Source organism: Pempheris klunzingeri, chromosome 5, assembly GCF_042242105.1.
Source record: "Pempheris klunzingeri isolate RE-2024b chromosome 5, fPemKlu1.hap1, whole genome shotgun sequence".
Taxonomy (NCBI): Eukaryota; Metazoa; Chordata; class Actinopteri; order Acropomatiformes; family Pempheridae; genus Pempheris; species Pempheris klunzingeri.
The window spans coordinates 18474121-18486886 of NC_092016.1; the positions used below are offsets into that span (position 1 = coordinate 18474121).

The 12766-nt window shown below is 42.8% G+C and overlaps 1 protein-coding gene across 1 annotated transcript in view; it reads left to right on the forward strand.

Annotated features, from left to right (window-relative positions):
* The window catches only part of brsk2a (BR serine/threonine kinase 2a), a 168780-nt gene that overhangs the window by 99814 nt on the left and 56200 nt on the right, over positions 1-12766 (forward strand). Inside the window, exon 2 of the mRNA XM_070830140.1 lies at positions 5626-5720. Coding sequence (XP_070686241.1) covers positions 5626-5720 — 95 coding nt within the window. The remainder of the gene's footprint in view (positions 1-5625; positions 5721-12766) is intronic.

A 12766-nucleotide genomic window follows, 5' to 3' on the forward strand; every position in this document is an offset into this window, starting at 1 on the left:
TGTCTGTCCTTGGCAGCTGGATCTCTCCTCACTGTGGTGCTCCCGGAGGTTTCTCTTTTCCCACTGGGTTTTTTGAGTTTTTCCTTCCCGAAGAAGGAGGGTCATAAAGGGCAGGTGATGCCTCGGACTGATCCATTGGCCTCATCGACTGCTGGACTCTTTATTAGATTGTTTGTTCGCTTACACTTGTTTATTTCAGTGAACTTTGTAAAGCACTATGAGACACTCTGTTGTGATATTGGGCTATACAAATAAAATTGAATTGAATTGAATTGAATGGGGCCATGTATCGTGAGATTTTGAGTGAAAACCTCCTTCCATCAACAAGGGCATTGAAGATGAAACGTGGCTGGGTCTTTCAGCATGACAATGATCCCAAACACACCGCTCGGGCAATGAAGGAGTGGCTTCGTAAGAAGCATTTCAAGGTCCTGGAGTGGCCTAGCCAGTCTCCAGATCTCAACCCCATAGAAATTCTTTGAAGGGAGTTGAAAGTCCGTGTTGCCCAGCGACAGCCCCAAAACATCACTGCTCTAGAGGAGATCTGCATGGAGGAATGGGCCAAAATACCAGCAACAGTGTATGAAAACCTTGTGAAGACTTACAGAAAACGTTTGACCTCTGTCATTGCCAACAAAGGGTATATAACAAAGTATTGAGATGAACTTTTGTTATTGACCAAATACTTATTTTAAAAATACTTATTAAAAATCAGACAATGTGATTTTCTGGATTTTTTTTTCTCATGTTGTCTCTCATAGTTGAGGTATACCTTTTATGAAAATTACAGGCCTCTCTCAACTTTTTAAGTGGGAGAACTTGCACAATTGGTGGCTGACTAAATACTTTTTTCCCCCACTGTACTGTACACTTGCACGAATATCTGTAAGCACACATTTGAAATAGCGGTGTCTATAGTTTCATTTTGAATAACAGCCAAAGGCAACTACAAGAGATCAAATTAAAATGAGATGTAATCCATATGCTCGCACTCAGTCTTGCACAGACACTGGCAACTACAGCGGTAATCTTCTCTGTAGTCCCCCCCCCCGTGAGGCTCTGATCCTTTCTGCTCTCAGTCAAAACCTCACGTTTGAAGCTATGTTCAAAGACAGCCTACCTGCTCAGCCCAGCCAGATTCAGACGAAACCCTGGTGTCTTCCATGACATCTCCTGAACGCCCCCTCATCCTCCTTTCCAGGCCTTTCCACTCCAGGTTGAGTTCAGCATGTTCAACCAGAGCTGAGAGGGATGCCTCCCTCTGGGGTATCATCACAGACAGGTGAAAGGTGCACAGGAAATATTAGGCAATGACCCTTATTACAAGGCGTCAAAGAGAGGGAGAAGAGGGACTGACACTGGGTCATGGAGAGGCAGAGGTTAATTAGATATTACAACATGCTTGAGGCAAGTTGTGGCACGATACAATTATGAGAAAATCTTAATTACTTAATTGCATTTATCTCCTATTGAAGAGGATGTTGGCTGGGACGAATCATTGAGAAGTACAAATCATCAGGGTTATCAGTTGCGGAGTTTATTTTAGAGGTGATGGTGGTTTAAAAATGTTTAAATGCTGCCAAGGTGTTTAGGTGGGTGTTTCTGTGAAGGTGCTATAAAAGTCTAGGAGTGGGTTTTTGGGCAATCGCAGCTTCACACCCAAGCTCTCATCCTGTGCCTGTGTCCTGTGCTCAAACAAAATGTGATTTTGATGAGCCAAACCAAACGGCAAAAAGCTCACAGTGTTTGTATTTATTCATCTGATTTGTTTTATTTATTACTTTGGTTGTAGTTTTTCTATTCTGGGTTGAAAACAGTTTCTGGGTTTTGCTATGCATTCTTTTTTGGTCTCTAGTGCTCACTTTGAAATTGTGAACAGGTACTGTGTGTTGGCAGCTGTGCGAATGCTCACAACACCCACATGGTGACTCGCTCTACTGTAGCTGATTTTAGGTTCTATTATAATAGATAATAGATGTGGGAATATATTTGTATGCCTTCTTTTGATATGAAATACCATTTTTAGCCATGCCAGTGGCAGGGATAGTCATGTCTGTGGACTTTGATCCAGACTGAAATATCCCACCAACTATTGGATGGATTGCAATAAAGTTTTGTACAGACATCCATGAAATCCAGAGGTTGGTTGGATCGCCATTAAGTTTGGTAAAGACCGTCATGCCTCAGGATTAGTTTGATATTTTGACTTTTCATTTGCCCCATCATCTGTTAAACTTTCAAATGTTAGCATGTTAACACTACCAATGTGAGCATGTTAGCATGCTGACATCAGAATTTAGTTCCCAGCACATTTGTGCCCAATCGTACTGCCTCACAATCTTGTAAGGATTTATTATTCAAAAAATATATTTTGCAGGTTTGAGTATTAACCAGTTTCTCATAAAACCTCTGGTATTTTGAAACCTCTGCCCTATTTTCTTATATCTTGGGTTCAAAATGGTTGATAAGTACAACTGGCCCAGTAGATTGCCTTCGCCGAGAGCTGAGAAAGGGCGGCGAACTGTAATCCTTTGTGGTATTTGTACTCAATCAAAGTCCACTAAAAGGGCCTGATTCCAGGCTCAGATTGTTATTCGAAGTGAGAATAACTTTTTGTTCAAGCATAACCAGCCATTGTATCATACTGTTACAGACACCACTGACATAAAAACGCAATTTCACTTGGCAGAGTTTAGGAGTGAATAACACAAACAAACTAAATGATCGAGCCAGAGGTAGACCAGCAACTACTGTGTAAAATGACTGTTCTGTGAATGGTGGCTTTAAACTGAGTGATATAATGGCTACTTCTGGTTCAGCAAAAAGGATCTTACAGGTTGATCTCCACAGGGATCCTTCTGTAATGTTGTCAGACACTTCAAATAATAATCTGAGCCTTTGAGTGGCGAAAACAAGCACTTTTGGAGGACATGCTGCCCATTTTAGCTGTTTGCCACCCATTCTCAGCTGCAAGCTGAGGAGATCCACTGGACCAGTTCCAAACGTTTTTGTACAGTAATTTCAAACCCAAAATAGGTAAAAATATGTCCCAGGTTTAGAAATACTGGAGTTATCCTTTAAGAGTTGCACTGGGTTTCCTCTAAAGGACTTAAGAACTAAGAAATCAATATACAGAATATCAACACCCCTCTGGCCTGATGCTCCTCAGGTGGTTTGTAGAGGATTTTTTTTGTATTTGAAGGAGCTCTGAGCTCCTGTTTGCTATTGTTACACCATCAGTGACTAAAAAAGACACTAAAATGGTCTTGTACAAACATTATTATGGGCAAAGGGGTCAGTTTTATCTGTTGCTAGCACATTTTGTGATTTGACCTTGTATGTTGTGTGTTTTGCCATGGTCATAAGTTTTATTGCTTAAGTTATGATTTTATGCATGAGGTATAAAAGAGCCTTATGTCATATGTCCCTTTGTATTATGTACTGAGCTTCCTTGTATATACAAGCTCATTTCAATCTTTACACAAAGTGGTTGTAAAATCATAATGTGCTGTCTTCCCGTGCACATTTCCCTCTTGCTAATGTGCCCCCTGCTCAGGAAAACACAGGCATTGGAGGATGATGGATAGTGAAGCAAATAATCCAGTTAACTTTTCATGTGTTTCCAGGCAGATATCTTCTCTTTAATGTGTTTATCATGACTTATGAGCCTCTCTATAGCAACCATTAACATATGATTACCATCACGAGGCTAATGAGTTTGTCTGTTGTTCTTCCTCCTGCTCAACAGCTTCAACCCCTTTTCTAAATCTTTCTACATCTTTTATCTCCCTTTATCATGCTTTCTGTCATTCTCTCTCTCTCTCTCTCTCTCTCTCTCTCTCTCACACGCCTCCTCTCCTCCATGTGTCTCCACTCTCGGGCCCCGCGGCCCCTCAACTCCCAAGCCAGAGCCTCACTCCCACACAATGCTCTCTATTATTGCTTAATTATCTGTGGCCTGTCATTTGAATAATGTGCTATCCCTGATTCTCGACCTTTCTCACTTTTCCCCCTTCATCTTTCACATGCTCTTTTCTATTTTCTTCTTCTCTCTTTCTCCCTCTCCATCCCTCTCTCGCCTCCTTGACGTTTTTGTGGTGTCAGAAGGCTCGTTTCTGCTTTCCTGTGTTTCACCACCTCCACAAAGCCCATTGACTCTCCTCCTCTGCTGGTTTATATAGAAATCAAACTCTGTAAGAGACAGTGGGGGAGCGAACCAGAAGCCCACGCAAGTCTGGTTCATGTCAACCAGCCAGTTTGATGCAGGATGTTACTTCTTATAGCAACTGCACCATTTCTATCTTAGGCAATTTATAGTAACACTTAATTCCACCATCTTCAGCACAAGATTGGCACGAAATGAAAGCTTTCACATTACTCCACTTTTGTTTTGTTGTTGTTGTTGTGTTTCTGTAAATTCTGTGCGCAAGCCATTAGAGAGCTCAAATGCAGTAGTTTGCAAAGTTAAAAACCATCGTCTGTCATCTCCAAATCCCAGCAGCACCATGGGGCCATTGGGGAAATCAATAATAGAGAGCAGACATTTGTTTGTGTTTGGTGTGTGTTTGTTCCAGTTTGTAAGTAATCCATCTGATGCAAACATCTTTGTAATGTGTGTGCAGCTCTGTGGTCCCTGGCAGAAAATGGATTGGTCCTGTCGTCATGGCTCCCCTGTATCAAATCCACGCAAACACACCACTTTGTTCCAATGAAACTGCACACTCATTGGGGCATCCCCGCTTCGTTTCTACATTGTTGGTGGTCGATCATTTAGCTAAGAATCCCAGGGGACATATACTGAGGCAAAGGCAGGGGAGAGGTTTTCTTGGTTCTGTAGCGAATCACAGGATTTCTATTGTGTGAGTTTTAGTTTTGACACTAATGCCAATGCCACGCAGTGTGTGAATCCCAGCAGAACTGACTGGTACAGCATATCAAACACTCAAATCTCTCCCTGTGCATCCATGTGTTTGTGTTGGAAAGTAAAGGGTAATGTTTTTTACTGGGTTGTTGAAATGTGACATCCTAATTTACTCCCCTATAGTTTGCCGTGCAGTTGCTTTATTCTTGTCCTTTTTGAGCCCTGGTCAGTAATTCAACAGCTGACCTTTGGCTTAATGTCTCTGTTTGTTACTACTACATTTTTATGTCTGTCTGAGCTAACTCAACACGACTGGATCACTGCAGTTTAGTACATTATAGGAATCAATAACACAAATGGCCCACTCACTTACCGCCTTTATGACTCAAATAAACCCCAGAGGGCAGTTTATTAAATGAACTGTCTACACTTCAGAAGTCATTATCATTGTTCTGTACACGAGGTCACTAGCCATTTTAAATCATTCTGCTCAAGTCACGTTACTGGTTAGCCCAAAAGAAAAACTTGTTTTCCTTCACATATAACTTTAATTCCTCAGTCTGTTTTAAATATCTCTGTATAATATGCTCACCAGGAACACATTATCCACTGCAAATTCACTACAGCGCACAACTATACATCAGTTGCTTTCTTAGTGTCTTCTAAACACATATAATCTTGCTATTAGCCTGAGATGCTGACACCTAAGAACTGTTTTACTCATTTGACTTAATAAAGTGAGTGTTTCCTCTTTGTTTTTGCAGGGTTGGTCAAGCTCGGAGTCCACTGTGTAACATGCCAGAAAGTTGCCATAAAGATTGTCAACCGTGAGAAACTCAGTGAGTCAGTACTAATGAAGGTAAGCTTACTGCTGTCATTGCTTTCAGTGGTTTTCAAAGAGCATTCATGTCATGTTCATGTTGCAGTTAGTTTACCAGGTCATCTACATGTGAGAAAATGTATTTTGTAGTGTTGTCTACTTTTCAACATTGTCTGGCACATCTTTGCTGTACATCATTCCCTCTCCCTCCCCAGAATACTAATATGTAGCATTTAGGTCGACTGAAGCAGCTATTAGACCTGATTAGACCGGTTCCATTGCCGGTGTTGGATTGCCGTGGCAATGACGTAGTCATCAGTAACGACATACACTCGTGACGCAGCTTTCCACCGCTGAACCATAAGAAACAAAGTCCATCATATCGCTCTCCAGACAATCGCGAAATTGTGGTTCAGAACTCCTCCATCGTCCTTATTACAGCAGGACAGATTCTGCTTATTCACTCTGGTGCACGTCCATTTCTCTTGACTTGAGGCTGTTGTTGTGTGTTGCATTGTAAGTGATGCAAGATACTTGGAAATCCAATTTGAGCCATCAGAGCGTCCGCACTGAGACGAAATCTGATTGGAATCGCATTTCAAATCACGTTCAAAGGTGGCGTGGATCAAATTTGCAAAAATCTTCATTTCAGCTTTTCAAAAATAAGTCTGGATATGCAAAAAAAAACAGATTTGGGCAGGCAGTCTGAGCAAGACCTGTCCACAGGATCCATCATTTTGCCTCTGATTCATTGTCTGTGTAAGCAGCTGCGCAATGCATTCTGGTAGCGTGATGGTGCATTTCCAGAGCTGAGCTGTCGTGTTGGTCACTCCTCATTTGCATAAAGTTGAGTTCTAAGGTACCTTATGCAAATCAGGTGTATCCAGCACAACTCACTCTGGAAACTCCCAAAAAACCTTTGGATTAGCCATTGTTGATGTAAAGGGGATATTGATTTAGACATTGCACGGCTTGTTTCTCACCTCCAATGTTTTCAGAAACACATTTCGGTGAACAATTTTAGAAAGTTTCCAAACACGCTGCCATGTTGGTCTGGTTTGAAATCCAGGAGAAGACAGCCCACAGGTGAAAGTGTCCAACCAGGTGCAGCAAGGAGGTGCTTGCAGTCGTACAAGCGTCCAATGCTGGGAAGCAGCACCCCCTCGAACACATACCATAAGTAATACTGTTGTCCCTGACAGAGCCACCTGTTTGACACATAAAATCTGGGCTGACTGCCAGCTAGGCTTTCAAAAATCAAAATGAGAAGGAGTGGACTGCTTGAGTGGATTTTAAATTTCTACATAAATCAAAGGCTGATCTTGCAGAAATGTTTGAATATGAGTGATTTATATCATAATAAGCCTCATGAGTAGTGGAATCACTGGCTGAGTTAGTAACAGTGGGTCTTTGAAGCAGCTGATTTTCATCCTTTTCAAATGTTGAACTGAAGGAGTCAGCTGTTTGGCTCCCCTGCCAGGAGTCGGAGCCTCCATGAAAACCTTGGAATAACACAATAAAGCAGGTTTCTGCAATTATAATTGCTATGCACTCACTCCCAAACTCCTCAAAATATATCTGCCTAAAATTTTGCTGTTACCCACACAGCCTCTATTTGAAGGATACAGCAGGGATTTTTTTTGTTATTATTACGGCCAAGGGCTCCTGCTGGGCAGCTCTATTCAGTTCCCGCTTAAAACTGGCATGCCGCAAAATTGGCCACCGTGCTGATTGAACAGTTGTAAAGAAACCGAAGAGAGCAGGAAGATGGAGGATAACATGACGCTACAACCTGAAAATTGTTTATCACAGGACACACACAGAGAGCAACGCCTGCAGTAATTGCTTGCTTATGAGCTGGAAAACAGGAAGCGGGTGGGTTTGCTCACAGTACAGGTTATCTGCAAATGAAAAATCCCTCCATTTTGCATAACTTCTGCAGCGGCATCATTAGACTTTAGATGAAAAGCTATCGCTAGCGCTGTTTGATAAACAGTCGGTATTAATCAGCTTCTCGCTGTGTCAGTGTCTCCCAGACTTTCTCTCTCATTGCTGTCTTGCTCCGGAAGTCGCTCTCTTTCTATCTCTTATCTGGCTCAACGTGTCGTCCAATATTTTCATGAGGGAAAGACAGGTCATTTCTGTTGCCTCAGCACTGACAGAAGTATTATTAGTTTTAGGAAGAGTAGTTGCTGGGAACGTTGTAACATGTGACAGGAGAGGGGAAGGTAGCAAGATAATGTCCCGACCCAGGTGTTTCATATTGTGCTGTCCTGCAGAGGAAAATAATAGTAACAGATGCCAAACACTGACAGGTTTCCAACAGGACCAAGGCTTTTGCTGAAGCTGCAGTTCAGAGCCAATTACTGAACTCAGCCATTGTCACACTTCTCTCAACTGCTGGCCCCTGGTGTGTGTGTGCGTGTATGTGTGCAGGTGTGTATTCATATATGTGCCAGTAGAAATTTAATAATGTGGAAGACGGGTGTAACCAAGTTCCTTTGGAAGAGACAATTTTAATTTGTGTCTTGTAAATTTGGGATGATTAAAAAACATCTTAATTAACCATCATATAAACAAGTCTTTCAAGTTTCAGATGCACAAACCTGTGTGTGTGCGTGCGTGTGTGCGTGATGCAGGTAAAATTCAGTATTTCACAAGGTTTGAAAATTGATAGTGTTTATATACAGTGTGCATATTGATTTGTTCATTGGCCTCTAATATAAAGCAGCTTGAGGCCTTAATTATAATTCAAAGCCACTGTGTCAATGTACTTTGCACCTATGTACAGTAAATTATGGGGCATTACCCATCAGACCACACTGTTGGTGAGGTCATTGGTAAAGTTCCGTCCAGTTTCGGGACACTCCTGACATATTGGTCTCAATATCTTACAAATCCCTTCTCTCATACTGAGGTTCCTACTGTGGCTGGACATTTCCACAGTGCTGCACTCCACAACCTTACGTGACTGTTCTCCAGCCTGCCTGTGTGGCTGTCAGACTGTCAGAGTGATCGGGCTGCACTCTACTGCAAGGCTCAGAGTGTGAAATGTCACCTTTTAATATGCTAATGTCTTGGGTCCCCATGGTGCCATTAGAGGAGAATCTGACTCTCCTGGACAGGAGTGCGTTTGTGCAACACCGCTGACAACACAAATGCATGAATACACACAGCGATACTCACATAAAGGCCATACGTGCGCACACACAAGAGTTCATAAGAATGTGTGTGCATATGTCATGCAGACATACACACACATTCATATGTGTGTGCACGAACACATTCTTCATGATGCACACTGCCCCTCTACGTCTGTCCTTCCCCTGACTGGCCTTGAGAGTCAGGTTGAATTAATTGTCTCAGAATGTCTGGCAGAGAGGTCTTCCCTACACTTCACTGTGTGTTGAACTTTCCATAACTAATGTTGAACTCTTTAATCCACAGCCCCACAGGCTATGACACTCCAGACCAGAGAGACATTGATATGTCTCCTGGATAATGAATTCGTCTATGAACTTTATGTTTGTTACCAAGGAATGAGCCTTGACGACTTCAAAGAGCAAGTGCAGCTCAATGTTTTTTTTTTTTGGTTCACTTCTAAGTAGAAACCCCAACAATGGAGTTAGATGAATAGTAATAAGAGAGAGTCCGTCAGTGGGAAGGGGCTGCCTGTCATGTTTCAAATGATGAGAGTGAAACAGACAGAAAGAGAAAGCACAGTATGTGCGCATATGACAGTATGTCAGCAGTCATTGGCACAGAGGCCAAACAGAATGGAGTGTGGCGATCCGATACAAAGAGAAGCCCAGAACCAACACTGTGTGGGTGCGCGTGTGTGTGTGTATCTCGCGGGAGTAGTTAATGTTTCTGAAACGCAGCCAGCCTTCTCTCTCTCTCTCTCTCTCTCTCTCTCTCTCTCTCTCTCTCTCTCTACCATGTCTCAATGCCGTGGGGCCGTTGTGGGGCTGAGAGAGAGAGAGAGGGTAAAAGAGAGCAAGACTCAGGAGAGAGAGATGGACATGCTGTGAGAAACCCTGCTGAGACAAGACAATACAGACACCTTAGTAGGTACATCACGTCTCTAGTCACATTTCCTCTCAGGAGGGAGTGAGTGTTTTGTTCTTGAACTATTAATGTGACATTCACGCGTATGGTATGGCTAAAGCGTCGCCATACATATGATCACAGAGTAAAATTTTTGTTGCACACTTGCCCCAAAAGAAATGCAGGCTAAATGTAACCTAATGTATAGTTTGCAATGTTCATTTAGTTACTTCCATGAAGTGCTTGTATGATTTTGTCTTTCCCCTGCACTTGTGTGACTTTCATTGCGTGGTCTGAAGAGCATAGTCCAATTCCCCTGTGCTGTGAATAACCACAAGTCTGTTATTGCAATGCTTCCAAGCCCCTATTATTAAACTGATGATTATACTGATGACATTGTGGAGAAAATTGACATTGAGCAGAATCTTGCCACTGCAGTCAACTATGGTCTGACGAGCTTTACCTGGGAATAGGAGATTCACTATACCATATTTCATATCGTATTACCTATCATTATGCTGAGTGGAGGAACTTCTCTAATCCGCAGTTTAGTCCCGGGGTGAGTTAAATTGTCGGTAGCTGCTAGCACTAACAACTAGCACAGGGAGAAGGGTATCTTTAGCATGCAGCAGTTGGTAGTTTCTGTTGATGCCTGCTCTGTTTCTCCCTCTGAGCCAGTGAGCTGGTGGCGGCTGCTGCCGCTGTTGGGATAAGGACAACTAATTAGCCAGAGTGACTCTCTCTCCCCTCCTGAAGCAGCACAACTTCAAAGTCACTCTACTGTCCCCAAGCCCAGAGAGAGAAAGGAAGAGAGGAAGAGAGGGGATGGAGTGTAGGATGAAGGGAGCTAGAGGGGGGGAGAAGAGGGTGAGTGGGGGGGGTGAAAAGGATAGTGAACATGAAGTTAGAGCACTTTGGATGGATGTCTTGTAAAGTAGCTATCTCTACACAGCTACCCTCTTTTTGATGGGTTTTTTAGCGCGGTGAGGTTACTTTGGTGGTTTGCTGACTCTGTCCTTGATGTCAGTCATAACATTTCAGATGAGAAATGTGGTTGTGTGTGTGTGTGTGAGAGAGAGAGCGAGAGAGAGACTGAGAATTTAGAGATGGAGAAGCTTGCGCTATAATTGCCCCCTGAAGCATATAATTGAAGTGCTTTGCTAAGGACGCCTCATGTCAAAGCTATGAACAAGGCATTGCCACAGCCAGAGTAGACAGCTGCATTACCCAAGATGGCCTGAAATATATAGACAATGATATGAATCAATATTTTCTAGCAAGATCAATACTGTTTGAATATGTACTTTGCTGTCCATAGATGAGGACACTCTGCCTCTTATGGAATTAATGCAACCATATAGTCTGTGTAGTCTGTACAGCCACACATCTGTACCAATCGTCTAAATAACAAAGTTGTTCAGGATGACTGAATGACACAATAATATCCAAGTTTCAAATGCACAGCATCTCAAATAGCAACTTTGGACTAAAGAGGACAGAAAGAAGCAAGGAATAAAGGTTGAGTGCACCAAGCAACAGAGATTGTGGTGGGCGGGTGAGGAGCAGAATGCCATGGCCACAGATGAATCACACAAGGTCTAATCTTGTTATCCCGACACCTCGCTGACAGCACTGTAGCTTTCTTTCTCCGCCATCTCCACTCTTCCCTCCTAATGATTATAGATTGGCCATTCTCTCCCGTCTCTGTTGTGCTGCGTGTGGGTTGGATATAGAAATGCCTCCAACGCTCACACGCGTCCACTCCGACTGTATGTTGCGTGCACACATGTGTCTCTGTGTGCACGTGTTTGTGCCGCCGCAGAGACAACGCAGACACCCCTTAAAATAAATGGGTTTCATATGTTGTGCCCCTTCGCGTTGATCCATCAGCTTTATGTGGTACTGAGCCAGAAGCTAGGGCTTAGCACACAGTTTGATCTTACCAGGCTGACTGCACAGAAACACTCTGCTGTGCCTTGCAGAGACTTTGCTGCTTCTTTCACTGTGTGCTCATTTATTGCTCAATTGTTGGGTGAATTTAAGTTTTTGCAATAAAAAAAAAAAAATGTCGTTTTTTTTCCCCGCTCTGTCCCTTTTCCTCTCATAGCATCCTGGGAACCTAAATAATACTAATATGGATTTCCCTGGACCTGTAAGGCCTTATAAAGCCCTTTGACTGCTATCAGTCAATATGACAGTCACTCAGCATCCTACATCCTAATTTGGTTTCCAATCACCACTCCCAAATCAATGCTTACCCACTTTTTTTCCCACTCTTTATTGAGTGCCGATGAAGCTCTGGTGGAACGGAAATGGACGATAGATTTTACCTACAAGGTGTTACAAGATGTTTGGGGATTGTGAAGACATGTCAGCTTGTAGCCCTACCTGTGTCGCATTATGTTTCATGCTAAATACAATTGACTGAAGACACCAAACACTGAGTTTTACACAGTTCTGGCTGGTAGTTTGGGATCTAACACATCCTGCAGAGACGTGTAAAACCGTTAGTGCTGCTGCTCTCTGCGGTGACAAAGCTCATCAAACACACGCAGCGCTGTTTGACTGATTTTACCTCTCATATGTCTTATCGAGATAAAACAGAGATGGAGTGCAGACAAAATAATGAAATGGAGGATAGCAGAACGCAAGATGTAGCTTGATCCCCCATTGAGCTCGACAGGAGACAGACAGACGTCTAAACCGATGGCATTTGTTTCTCCTCTTCAAAGGCAGAAGCCGCTGTGTTGTCAGATAGATGAGAAAACTCTGTTCGCTTTTTTATTTGCTGTTGCTTTGGTGTTGCTTTTAGATTTTTGCTCTTCCTTTGTGCGCGAAGGACACATTTTATCCAATTCCTCTAACCTTAAGTGGAGCGATACTTTCATGGGGAGATCCAGCAAAGTTCCCCTTCAAAGTTTAGTCTTCTTGTGCGTGCCTTTGTTTATTTCTTTGTTTTGCACTGGGATTTCTTACCTCGTTATATTACTTGTGGACCCACTGAAGTGTATTTTGTGTGTGTTTCTTCTCAGCCACTG